This window comes from Carassius gibelio, chromosome B9 (assembly GCF_023724105.1).
Source record: "Carassius gibelio isolate Cgi1373 ecotype wild population from Czech Republic chromosome B9, carGib1.2-hapl.c, whole genome shotgun sequence".
NCBI lineage: Eukaryota > Metazoa > Chordata > Actinopteri > Cypriniformes > Cyprinidae > Carassius > Carassius gibelio.
Window position 1 is genome coordinate 29,112,070 of NC_068404.1, and position 22,331 is coordinate 29,134,400.

The 22,331-nt window shown below is 36.7% G+C and overlaps 1 protein-coding gene across 3 annotated transcripts in view; it reads right to left on the minus strand.

Moving 5' to 3' along the window:
• Positions 1-17,054, minus strand: part of LOC127964774 (rho GTPase-activating protein 6) — a 38,090-nt gene extending 21,036 nt beyond the window's left edge. The window contains exons 1-3 of one of the 3 annotated variants that reach the window (XM_052565102.1): positions 16,388-17,054; positions 2,597-2,756; positions 2,398-2,466 (exon numbers count right to left, since the gene is read on the minus strand). In XM_052565102.1, the coding sequence (XP_052421062.1) occupies positions 2,398-2,466; positions 2,597-2,756; positions 16,388-16,819 (661 nt within the window). In that variant the 5' untranslated portion in view covers positions 16,820-17,054. Of the gene's footprint in view, positions 1-2,397; positions 2,467-2,596; positions 2,757-6,493; positions 6,661-6,813; positions 6,832-16,387 lie in introns of those variants that run through there. The other 2 variants (XM_052565104.1, XM_052565103.1) reach the window with 2 other exon arrangements.
• Positions 17,055-22,331: the final 5,277 nt, after the last annotated feature.

A 22,331-nucleotide genomic window follows, 5' to 3' on the forward strand; every position in this document is an offset into this window, starting at 1 on the left:
TGCACACACACCCCCAGAGCAGCAGGCAGCCATTTGCGCTTCGGCGCCCAGGGAGCAGTTTGGGGTTTGGTGCAGGCCTGGATTGGCTAATTGGGAGGACCTGGAGAATTCCCGGTGGGCCGGTATGTTTTTTTGGCTGCGAGGGCCGTTGTTGTCATCGCACTGGGTTGAAATATATATATAAATATATATTTTTATTATTATTTTTACTGCAGCCCCACTCTTTTTATTTATTATTTTACCACCGTCCCACTATTTTTTATTTACATTTTTTCTCGCAGAGTGCAGCCTGCAAGATAATGATGACGTGATTATCCGTTGACTCCCTGGCCCCGCCCCCAACTCGTCACCTTGCAAGTTGCTCAAAATAAAAAAAAGTGAGATAAAAATGGATAACAGAAAGCGCAAATGCGGCGCTGAAAAGTCCAGAAAAAATAAGAAGAAAGCTTTGGAAACTGACGCGGCCAAATGTTCTAAGCTGAGCACATTCTTCCTAAAAAAAAACAAACGGAGATGATGAGGCCGGTAATAAGCTAACGTTAAGGTAGTTAGGAGCTGTTCAAGATGCTAGCGACATTGCAAAACAGCGTTGTTTGCAAACCACCGCTCATGTATCAAACTTTTTCTAGTAGCTCTTCAGCAGCAGCCGCCTCTAGTCCAGTTTGCTGCTAACGGTGAAGAGCAAGGCCCAGTAACGTTACCAAGCTCCAGTCATGAGCCCAACACACCAGAATGAGCAGCTAGGATTGTCATTCAGAAGGACTAACAGTAATGAAGAGCCCTGCTCAATGAAAAATGCCCTGAGATAATTAATGATACCTGATGATTCAGTAATACATTAATGAAACTGTTGTTAGAAAGTGCAATACGTTTTATTTTAATCTTTATTTTTTATTTTGTTTTATATATTTGTTTTTATTAGATTTTTTGTCTTTATTTCAATGTTTGGATATTTATGAATACTAAATCTTAAAGAAAAGAGATTCTTACACTATCCTGTTATTTACTGTTCTAATAAATCTTCACTGTGAAGCACAACCTAGGCTATTGTTTTTGCACTGAATTGGAATTCTATTCTGAGGTTTTAATTACATTATTTTAATATAGTCAGTTGTGAACTAAAGCGGTCTAAGGCATGAAACTCCAGGGCTGAAAAGGAGTCCCAATCCGGCACTGGTTCGGTGCCTTGCTCAATGGCACCTAGGTCATGGTATTGCCAGCCCGAAACTCAAACTAGGAGTCAAACTCTCTAACCACTAAACCATGACTTCCCCATGTTTTATTTGCTCCGCCTGTGTTTCTCTCTTTCTTCTGGACTCCATTCTCCTAAACTCCACTCACCTGTTCTCTTGTTACCTTATTCTTTGACTTAACTTGCCCCAGCTGTTTACCTGATTGCCTCTTCTTTATAAGCTCCCTGTGTTTTCTGTTCTGGGCTCGTTTGTCTCTCATATGTACAGGCTTGTGCCTCTGATGTCTGGCTGACCTGTGTTCAGTTTATGTCTTATTGTAAGCATGAATGTTACTCAGGTTTTTTCACCTCTGGGGTGGTTTCAGATGTGTTTTTGTTATTTTTGCGGTTTATAAATAAAGACTCCTTATCTGCCTGCACTCGAGTCTTCGCCTCTGACAATACCAGCAAAGAGCGCTGCATTTATAATATCTTAAAGACATCAACACATTTCTCTTATAACACAAATATATGCATTATGAATCTTTCATAATGTCTACAATTCTTGTGTCATAAAGAGGGTTCATGAGCATGCAAATTTTAGCACTGCATTGCTGCATTATTTTGCAACTACATGTCTACTAACTCAAAGTAGACTGTTAAGGTAGGTTTAGGGTTAGTATAAGTTGACAAAGAAAGTGTTAGAAGATATTAAGCAGACAGTCTACTAATACTCTACTAACTGCTAGTTGACATGTAGTTGCAAAGTTACTTACTGTTAGTAGAATGTCTAAAGTGAACTATTGAAATATAGTGTTGCCAATATTTTTTTGAATCATTTCACAATCTCTAGATTACAAAACACTGCATTTCTTTAGCAATGTAATGTGAAAGCAACGTATAGAGACCTCGGCTTGTAAATATAATCAAATTACTATTTTGAAAATGATAACGCATTAAATTACTAAATGCCCAGACATGTGAGGCAGCAATTGTGACAATCACCCGACGCCAAGTAACGATAATTAGGAATTTTATTACACCATTTAAAATATTTAATAGTCTTAGTGCATTTCTAGATCTCATTAAAATGTTTAATCCATCACACAAAAGAAGACATATCTAATCAAGGACAAATCAGCTTTGACCTTTATTTCTAGTGGTCAGCTTGCAGCTTTAACTTCTCGAGGTTCAGGAAGACGAATATCTAAAAACCAAATGCATACCTTTGTCTCTCTTTTCCTTCGATAAAGAATCCAGCTTCCTCCTGAGCGACTTTTTCCTCTTCTGACCATCTGGAAAAGACATTGCATACAAAACTTCAGAAACAGAACAGAAAATAACTACAAAAATGTAAGACAATCAAACCAGTGACACTTCAAGATGTCTCTCTCTCTCTTTTTTTTTATGTGAGTCTCTGTGTACCTTTGGGGATGGTGATCTGGCATCCCAAATCAAAGTCTTTCATCAGTCTGACCAGAGCGACTTCCTGCAGCCGGACTCTCTCCAGCTCCGACAGACTCTGAATGGAAACCGACTGCATGTGGAAATTATGACCGGCTGTTTTCTTACAGGTGAAATCTCCCTATGACAGATGCAAAATAGACAGAGAAATTATTTAATCCAGCAGCATCAACAAAATATTACAATATATAAAAAATATACACTGCTGGTCTAAAGTGTTGAAATAAGTCTCCTTTGCTCAACAATGCTGCATTTTTTGTACACAAAGTAAAATATTATTTACATTTAAAATAGATGTTTTCTATGTGATTATATTTTAAAGTGTAATTTATTTCTGTGATGCTCCGCTGTATTTTCAGCATCATTCCTCCAGTCTTCAGTGTCACATGATCTTCAGAAATCATGAAAATATGATGATTTACTGCTCAAGAAACATTTCTGATTATTATCAGTGTTGAAAACAGTTGTGCTGCTTCATATTTTTGTGGAAACCGTGACATTAGTATTCAAAAAAAAGTATTAATAAAAAAAATAACTATAATAATTGTATCTAGCACTGATGCATTTAATTGATCAGATTTATAATTTTATTTATAACATTTATAATGCAACAAAAGATTTATATTTCCAAATAAATGCTGTTATTTTGAACTTTCTATTCATCTGTGGATCTTAAATGTATCATGGTTTCCACAAAAATATTGGTCAGCACAACTGTTTTCAACATTGATAATATTTAGAAATGTTTCTTGAGCAGTAAATCATCATATTTTCATGATTTCTGAAGATCATGTGACACTGAAGACTGGAGGAATGTTGCTTAAAATACAGCGGAGCATCACAGAAATAATTTAGATATTACTTTATATTCACAGATAAAACCGCGAAGCCGCTCCGAACTCCCAAATTGACTCATATGATTCGCGATCCCCAAACTGATTTAAATGATTCGCGAACCCGCTCCGAACTCCCGAACTGACTTAAATGATTCGCAAACAACAAACTGACTAGAATGATTCGCCATCCTGCTCCAAACTTTCAAACTTACTCAAATGATTCGCGAACCAGCTACTAACTCCCGAACTGACTCAAATGATTCACGCTCCGAACTCCCGAACTGATTCAAATGATTCGCGATCCACAAACTGACTCAAATGATTCGCGAACCCGCTCCGAACTTCCAAATTGACTCAAATGATTCGCGAACCCGCTCCGAACTCCCAAACTGACTCAAATGATTCGCGATCCACAAACTGACTCAAATGATTCGCGAACCCGCTCCGAACTTCCAAACTGACTCAAATGATTTGCGAACCCGCTCCGAACTCCCAAACTGACTCAAATGATTCGCGATCCCCAAACTGACTCAAATGATTCGCTATCCCGCTCCGAGCTCCTTAACTGATTAAAATGATTCACGCTCCGAACTCCCGAACTGACTCAAATGATTACAGTGTCAGTTACTGTCAAATGGAACTGTGTTACAGTAACGCGTTACTGCCCAACACTGGTTAACATACATGGAAAAATAAACCACTGTTTCAAAATTTGTGTGTTTTCTGCATGAGTGTGTGCTATTTTAAATTCTACTAATATTTCACAATTTTTACTGTATTTTTGATCAAATAAACGCAGCCTTGGCGAGCAGAAGAGTATTTTCCCGAAACATGTAAGAAATGTGGAATTATTCCATGTATAAGCTGAGAATGTTTCTCATTGGTGCATTTCGTTTCAGGATTGTGGATAGTTTTTTATAGTTTTTTTTTATTTGTTAAACAAATATGATTTCAGATATGAAATCATAGGCTTGAAGCATGTTTTCTAAAGCAGCCTTTGAGCTCATGTCAGGTATCTCAATGGAGAATGAATGGGTGTTCAGCTCCAGTAATCCTGCTCTTGTGCTCTGCTGCCTTTATATTGTGATGTTTGGACAGATACTTTGAATACACACACACAGTGTCTCTACACTCCCTCTGAATAAGCCCAGGTCTCTGTGAACATGCAGTGACAAGCACTGGAGAATTCCTGGCATCTACACAGACCTTCGCCGATCAGCCTAATCTCCTCGGACTTGAGAAATCGAACCCAGACTCTGGCAGACGCTCGTGTTTTGTTGGTTTGCTTTTACTCCTCTTCGCCTTTTAGGGCTTTCTGGGAATGATCACTCAAGTAAACTTAGCCAGGAGTCTCAGGCCGAGTTAGATCAGATTACACGATAGAAAACAACAAATTAGTCATTTTCACAAATCATTTACAACCGGTGTTATGCAATAAAAACCATCTGGCAGGACTATACTTCAAATTACCCTCTTCATTATGAAAACATGCCTTGATTATTTTAACTGCAGTTTTTTATACATTTTATGACTTGCATATAATTTAAATGTACTATATTTTACTACTTGTAAACTAGCTATAATGACCATTTGAAATGATTAGTAATTATTTGAAAAAATAATTAAATATTTTAAAGTAATTCTTATATAAATAATATAATTGTTATTAAATAATTATTTAAATAAATAATTATAATTTTTTTTTAATACTGGCATTTAGTAGTAGTGTGATGTGTAGGACAAATACTAAAACATTAATATTACTACATATTAACAGCTTAAAAAAGAGAACCAATTACAAAGTTAGGAAAATGAAAAAGAAACACAAAACATGTTTTAATTATTATTTAAGTATACAATAAAAAAAAAATCATTTTGATTAAACAGATTGGTCCTTGAAGGGGAAAGTAAATGCTATGTCTTATATAATATTTATTTTGTGCAAGTTTAATGTTAAGTGGGAGATTGAGTTTTTTTGCTAAGGTATATGCAATGTTCTATATTGCTCTACATTCAGCAATTGCTATGTTAATCAAGGCATTGTGTTACTAATGAGCCAGTTAGGATTTAACTGACTTAGTTAAATTAAATAAGTTTCCACTACTAAAAAATTCTCTTAGTTTACTTTTCATGTACTTCTCAGAAATGGGCTTTATGTACTCCTCAGAAATATACTTAAAATGTCATTTAAGTATACTTGACTTGTACTTACAAAAAGGCTAAATATATTTGAGCTATACTCCTAGAATCCGTGTTTTCATTGTTATACAGTAGAGGGCGCTAGTACACATCTTCTGCACAGAATTTCCACAAAAACACAAGCGAAGAAGAAAAAAGAAACACCTGTAACATGATCATCTGACATGAAACAGCATCAAAACTGTAATGTTACTGAATAAAATGTTGACAGATGAAGAGGTAATGATTACAGTCAAGATTTGGGGTGTTGATCAGCTCCATCTACGTTTTGATTTTCATTCTGAATCCAATTCATAGTCTTTTTCAGCTTTTTGTTCAAAATGTTCTTTCTTTATTTTTTATGAAACACATTAAAGTGTTTAAAAAAAGAAATTAAGCTAGAATACAATGTTTTTCTTTACAAGCAGTTACCTGTTCTTTCTTTGGATGTTTTATATGTTTCAGATGTTCATGTAACAAAGTTTTGCTACTGTTGTACTTAAAAGTATACATGCTAGAAAGTTGGCCTATTTAGTCCCAAGGAGTATTGAAACAGTACACTTACAAGTATATTACTAGAACACTCATATTTGTATACTTGCTACATAAAGTATACTTAAAAAAATACTTGAAGTTTACTTAAGTATACTTCATAAAATAAACTTGAAGTATACTACTTTTTCGTAAGGGGTATGTGGACAAAATACAAATCTGCCAGGTCTGCTCGCGGAGTTTTGCCAACTTAGTCGGGTTAACAGTGTGCAGAATCGAATAAAACGTTCTCATTTTAAATGACGAAAATGAGTCAATTGCGTTAAATACATATAAATGAAAACATACTCACATGGATCCTACATAGAGTAGAATTAACCGATGAATTCAATATTCCTAAATATCGATTTTTAAACATTTGCTGTCGTGTTTTAGATGCTGTCAGTTCATTAACATTACATGTTTGAGCGTCTATGCAAGTAAAAATAAATGCACAAGCAGAAAGGGTGGCTTCCGGAACACACTCATATTTAGAAATCACACACACACACACACACACACACACACACACACACACACACACACACTCTCTCTCTCTCTCTCTCTTTATCTGTATCGTACAGCCCTAATGAGCGGTTAGGAAGGAAACAGACTGTGCAGGCAGATACTCACGACCTCTGATTAACCAGCCCGTAAATCTGCCTCGACCAGATTATGCTTTCTTTGATCCATGTTGAAGTAGAAACTGTCATATGAGTCCAGCCCCAAAGCCCAAAGAGGCTTACAGTCCAGCAACAATGAGAAATACTGACCCATTTCTAAGGCCTTTCCAACAATTACAGGTGAACTTCATGACATTCATGCAAGATCTATTCCTTTGAAAACATTAGTTATTTGTGCATCTATTTTCTTCATGGAATGCATTTCTTTTCAAGAAGCTCTTTTTTTTAATGCAATGGTTTATTTTGACTAAGCGCCAAAAATGAAAATGAAAACAAAACGGTAGTCCATATGACTCGGTTGAACGTCTTAAGTCATGTGACTCTTTGTGTGGGAAACTGAATTTTGATCGTTGTCTCTCCTATTATCATAAAGTAAATACCTCCTCTTATGGGTCATTGTGTAGCATATGTGATGTTCAACCGCACTTTTATTTCACTTTTCCGCTCTAGCCAATCTCATAAACTTGGATAACAGGACCACATGCATGCCTAACAGCACAAGTCAAACATTCACTGAGCATTTCCTTCCCAGCTGCAGAAGGTCAACACTCAATCCAAACACTAGCAGTTCCTCGTCTGCTTGCATAATAACCCAGATGAATTAACCCACTGATGTGCACAAGCAAGACATTAGCTGCCTCAACTCAAAATGAGATCAATAAAACAATCAGATATTTTTTATTATTCATTTTTTTCTACCGATATATGGTAAACTACCTAAAGAGATAGGAACAAATTTCAGTGCTTTTACTTTATCTTGCAAAGGTATTGTGTTCCCTAAGAAATTTTCCATTCGCTTGTAAAACGTGTGTTTTTTCACTAAAAAACATTGTATTTACTCATAAATAATTGGTGTTCGCTTTTGTGTTCTTCTAAGAAACTTTGCATTTGCTTGCATTTTTTGCTAAATATGTTGCATTTGCTCATAAATAATTTATGTTTGCTTTTGCAAATGAACTTTGCATTTGTTCCTGCAAAAGTATTGGGCTCCTAAAGAAAAGTAACTTTGCATTTGTTAGTGAAACTTTTACATTCTTTCACAAAAGTATTGCATTTCGCTAATAAATTTTGCATTCTACTAAGAAACTTCTTCCTTCTTGTAAAATATTGCTTTCCCTTCCCATGAGAAACTAACTTAGCATTTGCTTGTGAGACATTTGAGTTCTTTCACAAAAGTATTGCATTCTCCCGAAAAACTTTGTTTACTTGAAAGATACAGAAAATTATTGCATCCTGCAAAGGAACATTGTGTTCGCTTCCACAAAAGTATTGCATTGCATTAAGAAACTTTTTCTGCTAAGAAAGTTTGTTCGCTCCTGCAAAAGTATTGCTTTACACTAAGAAACTTTGTGTTCATTCTCGCAAAAGTATTGTGTTGACATGAAAAACTAACTTTGCATTTGATTGCATTTGCATTATTGTTTGATTGTTTCACTAAAAATAACGTTGTATTCACAAACTATGGAAAAGCATAGTTTTAATTCCCAACTCATATTTCTATCAGAAATGTTTTGCATGCGAACTGAACGGTTTTGCTAAAGAAATAGTGTTTGCTAAAGTTTTTCAGGTGAAAGCAAAAGTTTTGCAAGAGAGAGCAAATGCATTGAAATAAAATTGTTTACACTTTACATAAAGCCTTTTCACTAAGAAACATTGCATTTACTCATAAATAATTGGTTTTCGCTTTTGTATTCTACTAAGAAACTTTGCATTTGCTTGCATTTTCGCTAAATACGTTGCATTTACTCATAAAAAATATATGTTCGCTTTCGTGTTTTGCCATTCTACACAAAGGCTTTAAGTAAAGTGATCCGTCGTTTGATTTGTTTTTTGTTTTTGTTACCCTCACCATGTTGCACATTTGTTGAACACTTCATTTCAAATGCATGGCAAAAAAGCATTGCAGCTACAGCAGCTTCCACTCTTTTAGAAAGACTTTCATTAGATGTTGGATCATGGATGCAGGGGTTTAAGGTCAGGCATTGACGTTGAGTGATGATGGTTAAGATCAAAGGTGTTCAGATCTGTGTGCAACCCAGCTGAGTCCTTCCAGGCTCGACAAATCATTTCTATACGGGCCTCGCATTGTGCAACCTATAAAGCTGACTACAAATATCTTGCTGCAACGCCTGAACAGAACACAATGAACACCAAAAACAACAGATATTTAGAGGTGTTGCGCCACTGAGGTCAATTCTGCACAGAGAAAGTTCATGTGACTCATGTTATATGAATGAAAATTACATCAGAACACTAAACTATGGCATTCTTTCTTAAGTACTACACTACACACCCCGCTAACACCTGCACTTCATCATTCTCCGACATAAAATCTCTGCTCTTCCAGACAGCAGACGAGCTCTCCCACTGAAATCCAGAGAAATATCAACGTACAAGATAACGCTTGTGCACAGATGTGGAATTAAATAAGCCTGGCTTCACATGAGCTGCATTCCAAATCTACAAAGTGTGCACTACAGAGTGTACATATGTAAATCTGTTAATTTGGAACACAGACAGTTTAAAGAACAGCATTTATTTAAAAGATTTTTTATTCAAATAAATGTTGTTCTTTTGAACTTTCAAAAAAAAATTACATATATTAAAATATATTACAAACATAAAAACATGAAGCAGCATAAAAATCAGAAATGCTCATTTAGCAGCAAATCAGCATATTTTCATGATTTCTGAAGATCATGTGACACGGAAGACTGGAGGAATGATGCTGAAAATACAGCTTTGATCACATGAATAAATTACATATTGAAATATATTCACATAGAATCCTGATATTTTTAATTGTAAAAATATTTCTAAATTTTTACTGTATTTTTTTATCAAATAAGTGCAGCCTTTGTGAGCAGAGGAGACTCCTTTCAAAAACACTTAAAAACATTTCAAACTTTTAACGGGTGTGTTTATATAGTGCAGCATTTCTAGCATTTTATAATAAGATATCAGCAAAAAGAACCTCATATGAAATGTACTGCAGTCATTAACATCCAAGGCATCAAAAACACAAAATATAATAGCACAGGTAAGAAAAATGAAAACAATGAGCAGGAGGCTTATTTAGTAAAGTATAAAACACGAGTCGCTTCATCCTTTGGTGCTGTAGTGCCACTCGACGACTGCACACTTACCAGAAATGAAAGCCTCACTAATCAGCATGAAAGGTGAGCAACAGTTTCATTTGAACAGCTGTCTAACAAGAGATACTTGAGAACCATCAAATAAGCATCACATCTGATGGTAATTTCTGATGGCCACACGTCTATCCTCCACAACGATTTCACCAGCCCGATCTCGTTTGTATTCATAATTATTCAATCATAACATGATCTAAAAATATACCAACTGAAATGCAGATATGAGAAAACTCATTTTCCTGTGGTTTTTCCTCACTCTGGATCAGTTTAGACATTTTCGTTTTGATAAGAAATAAGAGCTTGGGGATTAGGAGGCTTCTTTGGAGAATATCTTGAGAAAAACAAACAGTGCTGCTTTCTTTCTTAATGTCGTCTTCACGCTACGCTTGAGCCAAAGCATCATGGGAGTCAGCTTCCCATAGGAAAGAAGAAACACGATTGAGATCTCCCTAGAATTTCAGTTTCTTCTCGACAGCAATGAGATGAGACTTTTTCGGCTGGTTATTCTCATGTTTTTTAAATCTCAACAACCTTACTACTCAGATTTTCCAAGAAACTAGTATGCAACCAAAAATTTGAGATCTCAAGATAATTGCATGTCGGTAATTGATTCATTTGTGTCTGTTTTTATTGAAAACTTACAAATAATAATAATAATAATAATAATTCTGGACTTTCTATTGCACCAATGGCTGGGAAATGCCAAATGAAATCTATTTCCAGAAGTTTCATGTAAGAATGTCACTTTCCCAGACTTATCACTTCCAGCTCCTGAGACAATGAAGGGTAGAAAGTGAGTGCTCCGGGTGTGTCACTTTCTGTGTGGCTTTTCCTTCAGAACAAGTAAAACAAGATGAACCATGCTTTGGGAGGCACTATTGTTTGTATAAATGCTTTGGAATCAGAGGTACATAATGACAAGTGTTATACAAAAAAAAAAAAAAAAACACAGGAGTCATTGTCCATCCAGATAATTCAGCAGAACATAGAGAAATTAAGAATTTCTTAAAAATTCAAGTTTTTTTTATTCAAGATGGTTCCATTAATTTGATTAAAATTATAGTAAAAAAGTTACATATTTTTACATTTAAAATAGCTGTTTTGTAAGTAAATATCTGTTAAAATGTAATTTATTTCTGTGATCGAATCTGAATTTTCAGCATCATTAACATTCAGAAACTCTTGAAAACAGTTGCACTGCCCAATATTTTTGTGGAAACTGTGATACATTTTATTTTTTAAGATATACAGATGAATAGAAATTTCAAAAGAATAGCATTTATTTGACATATAAATCTCAAAAACATGGTTTACAAAATGTAAAAACCATCAAATTAAAACATTCTCATCTGTTGCACATTTTATTTGTATCGAACTAAAATGTTAAATTTGTTTTGTTACTAAAATTCCTCTTTCTGTCAATCAAATTCCACATTGAAAATCCAAAAGGACTTGATCAATTCATTTCAAACTCATACTCATGAAGTTGTCTGACTCTTTAACCAAACAAAACTAACAAAACATACAAAGGTACAAAGAGTTCAACTGTTCACAGGAATCTCTTGAACAATCCTGTTTAATAGCTGTGGTGATGTAAGAGAATTAAATATCACTTTATCTTGTCCCCAGTGTCAAACCCCCGACTGGCACAAAGAAACAGGAAGTACCACATTCTGGGTTTCACCATCACTACATGAATCACTGATTCAGTCAGGACACACCCTCACAGAAGAACACATGAGAGTCATACAGTAGCTGCATGACAACGGAAAAACATCTTCCTCTATCTCATCACAACTCTTTCAACCAGATTCGAAAGGAAAGTGTTGTGGGGAAAATTCAAGATTCAAACAAACTTCTTTTGTTGGCTGTACAGCACTGTTGAAGCTGTTAGCAATGGATGATGCTGGGAAAACTCATATAGCGTGTCATAAGAACTCAACACTTTGCAAAAATAAAAAGGAAAAAAAAGTGAGTGATGCTTGTCCATGCAAAAGTTGTCGCAAAGATGTGATCATGTGCAACCGCGAGCAGAAGTGAAACACAGAACATCAATTTGTGACTCATGCACTCATTACAGGAACAGCTGTCATAGACTAATGCATCTTTATTCATCATTGCAAACATGTGCAAAAACAGACATGTCCCTTAAGATGATCAATTCTGTGTTGCAAAAATAAAAAATAAAAAACAACAACAAAATAGTTGTTGCAACTAGCAGATATAAATCAAATGCTGAAATCATCTCTTTGCACGATAAGGTTATTTCTGCAATCATTATTTGATGTATTATCATTATTATTATTATTATTATGTGCGCAGCCATGATATGGACCATTTTGTTTAGGAAAAGTGTTGGACTTTCATTTTTCAAATCATACCTCTGTTTTTCCCAAACCATACAGGCATCTTTAGAGGACAAAATAAGCCACTTTACCCTCTAAAAGGATTTTAAGAAACATCTATTATAATCAAATTAAGTTAAATTAGTATGTATTTATTAATTTCTTCAGAAAACTTGCATCACTCCTCTGCAGTGAATGGGTGCCGTCAGAATGAGAGTCCAAACTCATCTGTTTGGAAGAAAACTCATCCACATCTTGGATGGCCTGAGGGTGAGCACATTTACATTTTTGTGTGAACTGTTCCTTTAACACTAGGTGTAAACAGGGCCACAAATCTGCAGTTCGCCCCTGAACATGAACATGTGCTGCACATACGTGTGTGTGAGCAGCAATACACTGAGATGATTGGCAGGAGGAATATAAAAAAGGTTAAAGGTTAGGCTGCCACTGATGTTGCAATTGCTTTAATGTAGCTAGAAAATAAAGTTTAAAAAGGTCCAACCTCAGAGGACGAGCTTTTTCCACTCATCATTCTTGAAAATCAGATGCATGACTTTGGGGATCGGAGATGTTTATCGCATGTTGCAACTGTACTTGTCTGGAGGAGATGCGATAATCTAAAGCATCTTAGGTCTCTTACGCTGGATCTGTTCCAGCTGAAAACAGCTTAAGGTGAGTCAGATTCATGAACATGCCCTACATTCACTGGTCTGTGAACGGACCACATGTTCTGCAAACATCTTACTATCTACACTCAATAGTGTTGGATCACGGAAACCACAAAAACACTCTGACTTGCATAGAATTATGCATTTCTAAGGGAAACAGGATATTCAAGGAGGACAAATAGCAAAATAAGGCCAGGAACTTGTTGACTTCAGATATTGCCTAATTTTAGACATTCCCAAGAGACTCCCCATTGGCACTCAACAGTGCATGCTCGTTTTATTGGTGGTAAAGACTACTGCAAGCTCGAAGATTCACCAAACTATTGAACATGAAAGAAGACCTTAAAAAGACCCCAATGTGCTGTTGTACTCAGTTGACAGTCTCCAGTGGGAAGAACTATTTGCATGGGTAGCGCTGCCAAAGATCAGGTCATGGTGCTTTGCTGTGAGAAATAGAAGCTGAGGCAGACTTCATGTAAACCAGATGTCACTTCACTGAAGAACTACGCTCTGCTCTTACACGGTTTCTTCTAGCACAGTACAAAGACTTACTGCAGACAAGCTATTTGCGACACTAAGTATACGGGACTATAAAAGAACAATATGGGCTTCCCGACAAAAAACTCATTCAGTTTAATTCTTTTCAGTCAATATGAGAGTTCTGCAATTCAGCAAAACAGAAAATAGTGAAAGAACATGACGTTTTCATTGTTCGTTTCCTGTTTCGTTAATCCACAAAAAAAGAAAATTAAAACATTAAAGTAAAACATTAAACATAACAGCTAATATTTTAAGCCGAGTCTCAATTTAAGCTTTGCACAAGAGCACAGATAAATGCAATTTGACCGAAAATGGGAATTTATATAAAAGCAGCCCAATAAAAGTTGAATGTGGCTGTATTTTAGTGAGATATATCAGCGCACTTTGTCTCGAGATCTAAACATTGTTAAGCTTGTTACTGCAACAGATTCCCTGAAACAGTCTGTAACTGGCAAAGAGGTCAAAGGGAAGCATAGATACACACGTATTACTGTTGTGTATTGCAAGTTTACTATTTTTAAGATGTGTGTTGTCTGTGCAAATGAGCCACTGTGGCTGCTTAAGATAAATTAAAGCATGCACTGCATGCACATAAGAGAAAACATGAATTCACAGCCTACAGATTCCAGACTTTATTGGTTTTCAAATCCAATATTTAGGACTTATTGTCATTTTGCAATGCGGCCCTATCAATCAAGATTGTAAAAAACAAATAAAAATGCATGCATTTGAGTTGAATGTGGTTAAAACAAAAAGTCTGCCTTTCATGGCTGTCAGTTTCATTGTCCAGATAACAGAAAGAGCAGTGCTCTAAAAGACACAGCTGAACTGCTTTATAGGAGGAGCTTTATAAACTCCAGATTCCTGAGAGGTTAGGTAACTGTTACAAAGAGAGCTCCCCTTTGGGCTGCCCAACATAAACATCTACAAATTTGGTGTTTTGGTTTCTCAATATTGTAGTATGGCCACAGTTTGATAAAAAGGCATGCATTAATTATAAAGAGGGGTTTGTTGATTGGTCTCTAATCGTAGATGCTTTAATAATGCAATTTCATTAGTTCACATTCCTGATCTTTGCAAAGCTACTTCAAAAAAACAAGCACTTTCACAACACCTTGGTATTTCCTGGCACTTCGGCCATGTGTGAGATTAATGCCACTTTAATTTACTCTGAACATTTAACACATCTTGACAACAGGTTGCACTTTAGAAAGTCTAATTCACTCAATTGCACATTATCTTGTTATAAAAAGAAAGCATGCAAATGCAATTTTTCAATCCGTTGACAATGACAGCAACGATGCACATCCATTTGGGCCTCCTATTATCTTCATCCCATTGTGCACTTATTGTCCTTTTTCTAAATTATTCAGTGGAATTTAGTGTAAAGTTCAATGGTTTGAGGATAATGCATTTATTAAAGTCAGGATCAGCAGCTAAACCACTGTAGGAGCTCAATATCTTCATTTGTCTTTAGGGTAAGGGTTTTATATCTGTGTTGGATTCTGCAGTGGAGGAAAGCGGACATTCCATGAAGACTTCCCTGCTGTCTGCTGCTGAAACCCCGAGGCTGCCAAGAGTCACGCTAAGTCATCTGTCTTCATCCTACCAGCGCTGTCTGCTGTCTTCTGCCTTCTGTCCACGCTCTCTGCGTGTCTGAGCGTCAATCAGCCAAACAGAGTCAATGTCGCAGGATTCTTGGTCTCACTCCACTGGTTATCTTCAGCCGACTGCATTAAATTCAAGGCTTTGACGTCAGGCTGTCACTGAAACAACGCACTCCTAGATCAACACACTCCTACAGGTCTATATTTCTTCCCATCCTCTATATGGTCAGTAAGCAAGGGTCACTTGGTGGTTCCATCAAAGCAAAAAAAAAAAAAAACACTTTCCAGAACGTTCACTGTCTCTGTTGTTCTGTGGTGGATCTAACATCACACCTCCGTATGATCTGCTGAAACCATCACAACCTTCAAGAAACTTGCCCTTAATTTTCCATAAATTGTTTTTGTTCTTGCTTTTCTCTATTTGTGCATTTTATTTCAGCTCTGGTTTCTATGCAAGCTAACTTCTGAAACTTGGCAATGCATTAGTGCAATCAGTGCTGGCTCCCGAAGGATAACATGATTGTGAAGCTCCTCGGGACAAAACACTTGATAAATGACTGAACATCAACTCAGTCATTCAAAATATTTTGAATTAGAGTCTATGGTACGGTGATCCAGAAATTACCTTAAAAGTGTCCATCTCAATGCTGAGACTTGGATGCATGCTTTGTCATGATTATGCATCTGATCGGACATGATACACTGCCAAGAGTAAGTTAATGAAGATCCAATGCTATGTGTTAACTTGAAAGATAAAAAAACTGCCCATATGCATTCTTTAAATTGTAATAAAATTACTGTGGAGTTTACATTTGAGCTCATATTTAATTACAAGACTAAATGAAACATTCATATATCTGAAAAAAAAAAAAATGTCACACCACATGACATTTTAAAATGAAATACAACAGGCATTCAGCTGATTAAAAAGTGGTGAAAAACTGAAAAAGACAGTAAAAAAAAAAAAAAAAACTCTTCCTTTAGTAATAGAATTAATCTGTCATGCAGTTTATGTGCATTTACTAACAATGCATGAAAAGCTCATCCTCGAGAAAAGCCAGATCAACCTGGATGGCCTGACCAGACAAGTCTCGTGATTTATCATTTGCTTTGACATCTGCAAACTTCTATTCAAGCCAAACAGCATCCATGGCAACAAAACATTCATTTGAGTTTGAAATCTTTATTTTTATTAATAAATATTAATCTTACCTCAGATTTACAGATATTGTGCGTAACAGCATCCGACTGAGGCAGCTTTCTTTGAAGCCACTTTCTCGGTGAGAAGATGTTGCTTGAAGCAGAGAGGTGTAGAGATAAATCCCTGGACGCGTTGCGTTTGCCGCTTCTGAAGTCAAAGTGGAGACTGGAGAGCGACGAAGCGTCTGAAGATGTGGACAGGCTCGACGTGGAGAGCCGCGGTTTGAGTCTGGGGTCGGTACCGAAGCTCTCCGTGAACCCAGCGGTGGAGCTCGAGCTCCAGCAGGATGACGAGCGAGGACCGCTGGCGTCTCCAAGCGTCGCGCTGTTTCTGAGCAGCGCAGAGTCCAAACTGCGCGTCTGCTGCAGTTTCCTCTTCGCGAGGGTTTTAGAGCCAGATGAGGAACACGAGAAGACGCTGTTTAGCAAGCCTTGCGCGGACATCCCTGCGATATGAGACACAGACTGACTTCCCAAACACAAACCCCATGTGAACGAGACGGACTGAACAGCTGCTGGTGTCGGGCTTTCATCCGCCGTTTAACAGAAACCGCGAAAATGTGTTTTAAAAACCTCTCACATTCTCGTATCCATCTGTGCTGTTCTTGTCAGCGAGGTTGTTTCCACATTTCAAGCCAAAAAGCGCGTCAGTGAAGTTTCTCAACTACATCTCCGTGAAGGATCCCACCCTCTTCCTCCTCCTCCCTGAGTCTGAGAAACTGAGCTAGACCCTCACTCTTCTCACTGATTGACGGTTGAGCTAGAAGGTTTAATGACGTAATAACGTGGAATCTAAAAGAATTTTAGAATTTCTGCGCAATTCAAATATTTTTGGCGCGTCTCGCTCAGTTTGCCCAGAGTCTACTAGGCCTGTTCTACAGATTTATCAAATAAATACGTTTGCAAAATATGTGCAGTAGCCTATTTAAATATATATTAAATTGATGCATAATGACAATATTTATGTATTGTTATATTAGGTAATAATAGGGTTAGGTAAATAAATAATAAAACATATATAGCTATATATATATATATATATATATATATATATATATATATATATATGTGTGTGTGTGTGTGTGTGTGTGTGTGTGTGTGTGTGTGTGTGTGTGTGTGTGTGTGTGTGTGTTTGTGTGTGTGTGTGTGTGTGTGTGTGTGTGTGTATGCATGCATGTATGTATGTATGTATGTGTGTGTATATTTGTGTATACTGGGAGTCTGGGACTATCTCGAAGTTAGCAAAAGCCTTCAAAAAAAAAAAAAAAAACCCGGCATGAAGTAGCTTACAAGATCATTACTCATATGTTTTATATTGTGCTGTTGCATAAGACCAGATGTGCCTAAACTTTTTACTTTGCAGAGCCTAATTCAAAATCGATTAAGATAATAAATGTTGCATTATTTCGAGCTATAGTAAAATGTACTGTACTGTAAAATGAATTGTTACATGTAAATCTAAAGCAAAAGGTTAAAACAAAACAAAAAACTTAAACATGCCTCACATTTTTGTCTGCTGAATTGCTTTAGTAAATGGAAAGAAAGCCAATTCTTCTGAATGATTTCCAGCCTGAAACACACTAAAAGAGTAATGTTGACTGCTTTGCTTGTCCACCGCAGCAGTACAATGGTCTCCAGAGAATACAGTTTCAGAAAATATAAGCTTTGGTCACAATTCTTCACTTCCACACCCAAACGCTGCTTAATTTATCCTCACAACATGACAGCAATCAGTCCCCAAGGGCTGACACACACACACACACACACACACGCGCGTATAAACCATCTTCCCCTTCAGAACAGAACAATCGATCTTAATCTGAATATCATAACACTGCATGACTTCATAACAGCTCAAAACAGTCTTCACAATGGGGAAATAGGATGGATGTGACTGCTGGGGAAGACAAAGAAGAAGAAAATAGAGGTTAAAAACTCCATAGACATAATAAAAACCATCAAATCTGCCCCAAAGAGCCAAGATTTTGCTTTAGATCTGCAACATATTATTCCAGAGTTTACATGATACCCCCAGAGCTTCCCGACATGGGGTTATTATCTCATTTTAGCACAGGAAGAAGGATCTCCAAAGACCTCTTTTAAGGTCTGTGAATGTAAACAAATAAGGGTGTAACCGAGAGCATGTCCGAAGGTCTCCATACTGTAAAGATAGATGAAGTGTAAGAAACATCTATGTATGAGTCTTTTATATACATACAATAGTAATACTTTGATACCAGTGGAGTTATGATAACAACTCTGTTATTGCTCGTCCAAGCAGCGTTGAATAGTCAGGAATATTCAGACTGAAAGTGTACATGTGTTTTTAAGCACTTTTTAAATTGTTTTGTTCCAAATCTGAATGCATTTTGTTGTTCTGTGAGACACAGAAGATGTTTAAAAGACTTTTTTAATTGTAAACATTCTAATAATATTAACCGATCTAAAAACTGCATTAAAAAATTTGCAATTGCATGCTCCCAAATATATTTTGAGGTCACACAGATTACATTTTGGGATCATATGCAACAAAACCAGTCACACAGATAAAGCTAGAAATATGAAGGTCATCAAGACAAAATTTGAATGTTGTTTGACAAAGTCCTGCCTGAAGTTAAAAAGGTATTTTGTACCCAAAATACTTTAAGAGCTGCACATTATTAAGGGATTTTGAAAAAAATAAAAAAATAAAAACTGTATGTTGACTGTCAAGCCAACCTATCATAAAGACAAGATGAAGAAACAGAAGCCTGAGACAGACACAATGCTACTCATGCCGTTATATTTTTCAGTCAGTTTATTGTCTTCACGTCTGAATATTTTCTGGACTCTTGCTCAACTGTCTGACTGATTGCACAATAACTGCAATGCATTCAGACTCTGAAGACATCCACGCTGGCAGGACATTATCACAACGACGTGATAAACACTGAGGTTTGTGCCTGGATGTTGGGGAATTTAGACTGACGTGACGCATTTTGGCCTTTGTTTTAGAAATAAGAAAAGAATGTACTGCACACTGTTCAGTGACAAAAACAAGTTATTAGTCTTGTATTTCTGTTGGGTCTTGATCCATAAATGGATCTCATGTCTGTGATGAAAACAAGTGAGACATGAAGCTTACTGCATGTTTGTGTTTGCAAATCTGTTTTGTATGCTGGCATGTTTTGCATTTGATTATCTTGCACAATTTCTTCAAATGACTCATAAAAACAATACAGAATAATTAAAAATATATATATATTCCATTTTCTTTTCAATTAGACCAACATATAACATTTAGTTAAACCATTAACAAGATTTGATAATTCATTAAATAAAACTAAATCCATTTAATTAAGTAGCAAAAATACAATTAAATTAATTAAATAAATAAACCTTCAGTGAAACAGGAGTGACAAAATAAGATTTAGTTTAACAAACCTAATAAAGTTAATTTACACTTATAATAATGACCTAATCCAGCTATATGATAATCTAATGAAAGTGACTTGAAGTTAATAAATTTAACAAATTAATGAATTTGAATGAAATAAATTAAATTGTGGTTAAACTAAATAACTTCAAATAAGGATAATTAATCATTTAATTTTTTTGAGTGAAATCAACATGTTAGTTCATTAAATACCATGAACAGGAGATACATTTTATTTAGCAATCTATCTTTAAAGCTTTTTATTTATTTTTTTACTTTGTCAGGTTTTATAAAGCTAACATTCATAATTTGTCTGGAAAAAACTTTGCTTTTCATGTTCAAATTATGATTAGGTTGAAGTTTTCCCTAAATCAGTTGAGAACAGTGTTATTTTTATATCATTGAGGTACCATTATAATTTTTATTGATATTTTTCATTCGTATTTATTTTAATATTTTCAGTTTTTCTTTTAAAATTCTGAAAATTCTTTTTTTTATTTTGATGATTCCCCTCATCCCCTGAGGTAACAACAACTATATTGAAGGGCTTTTATATACAGCAGTCAACAGGCAACCTTAATAATTAATCCTTTTATTAGTTTGTGGATTAGCTTGAGCTAGAAAGAACAACTGAACATAAACAAAATGTGCAAAAGGATTTTGAAAAAATAGGTACCTTTAGAAAGAGCTACTGCATTACTGCATTCAAACTTCCAAACTGACTCAAATGATTCGCGAACCAGCTCCGAACTCCCAAACTGACTCAAATGAATCATGCTCCGAACTCCCGAACTGATTCAAATAATTCGCGAAACAGCTCCGAACTCCCGAACTGACTCAAATGAATCATACTCCGAACTCCCGAACTGATTCATATGATTCGCGATCCACAAACTGACTCAAATGATTCGCGAACCCGCTTTGAACTCCCGAACTGATTCAAATGATTCGCGAACCCTATACGAACTCTCGAATTGATTCAAATGATCCGCGAAGCCGCTTCGAACTCCCGAATTGATTCAAATGATTTGCGATCCCCAAACTGACTCAATGATTCGCGAACCCGCTCTAAACTCCCAAACTGACTCAAATGATTCCCGACCCGCTCCGATTTCACACATGATTCAAATGATCCGCGAAGCTGCTCCAAACTCCGAACTGAGTCAAATGATTCGCGAACCCGCTTTGAACTCCCGAACTGACTCAAATGATTCGCGAACCCGCTACGAACTCCCGAACTGATTCCTATGATTCGCGATCCACAAACTGACTCAAATGATTCGCGAACCCTATACGAACTCTCGAATTGATTCAAATGATCCGCGAAGCAGCTCCGAACTCCCGAATTGATTCAAATGATTTGCGATCCCCAAACTGACTCATTGATTCGCTAACCCGCTCCGAACTCCCAAACTGACTCAAATGATTCGCGACCCGCTCCGATTTCTCGAACTGATTCAAATGATCCGCGAACCTGCTCCGAACTCCCAAACTGGTTCAAATGATTCACGCTCCGAACTAGGAAGAATTAGGAAGCGTGCATTGTGAAGGGAGCTCTGATAAGCGGCAGCACAGGCAAAGGATTCAAACCTCTATTAAAACAGACGTACTGGTACGCTAAAAGCACGTTCTGGGCGCAGGGAGAGGTACCGTATGCTCAAGAGTTATATTTGGAAGTGGCGGTACTGAGTACAGGTTCGTACCTGCCTGTTGGGATGTTTATTGTAGCAGCACGGACTGTAGAGTGAGTGACACCAGTCATGTTATGTTGTCTTGCAGCTGATAGTGCTGACCGGTTTGTTGTGTTTAATAAAGTTAAGTGTACGCAACTATATTGGCGTTAACCGTCCATTCTATTTATATAATAGAATAGAATGAAACATGGTGGCAGCGGTGCTGTGAGAAAAGTAAAAGCACAGAGATTAGACACAACGAAAGTCACAGGCTGAGTATGGAAGAACGAGCGGGGAGTTCACGAGCAGCGCGGATGGAGAACGCGTTGGGACTTAGACCGCCACAGGCACTTTGCCTGGACTCATCTAATCTAGCAAAATCATGGAGATTGTGGAAAGAAGAGTTCACGCTGTATATGGATCTTACCCTCGCGGACGCTGACGAAGCCGTGAAACTGAAAGTTTTCAGTTATATCATCGGGGACACTGGAAGAGAGTTGTGTGAGACCCTGATACCCACCTCGTCACCAGATCGCACAGTAAGCAGATTAATAAATGCACTAGATGACCACTGCAATCCAAAAGTGAACGAGACAGTTGAAAGGTACCGTTTTTTTGTCAGAAATCAGGGCTCTGATGAGAATATCGACAAATATGTAACAGACTTAAGAATGCTCGCTAGCACATGCAATTTCGGTCAGATCAAAGACTCTCTGATCCGCGATAGGATTGTGTGCGGCATTTCCAGCTCTGTTTTGAGAGAGAGACTGTTAAGGGAGCAAGATTTGACTTTGGAAAAATGTGTGCAAATCTGCAGGGCAACCCAGCTGTCGCGGGAAAACAACAGAACGATTGAAGGACGAGTGAC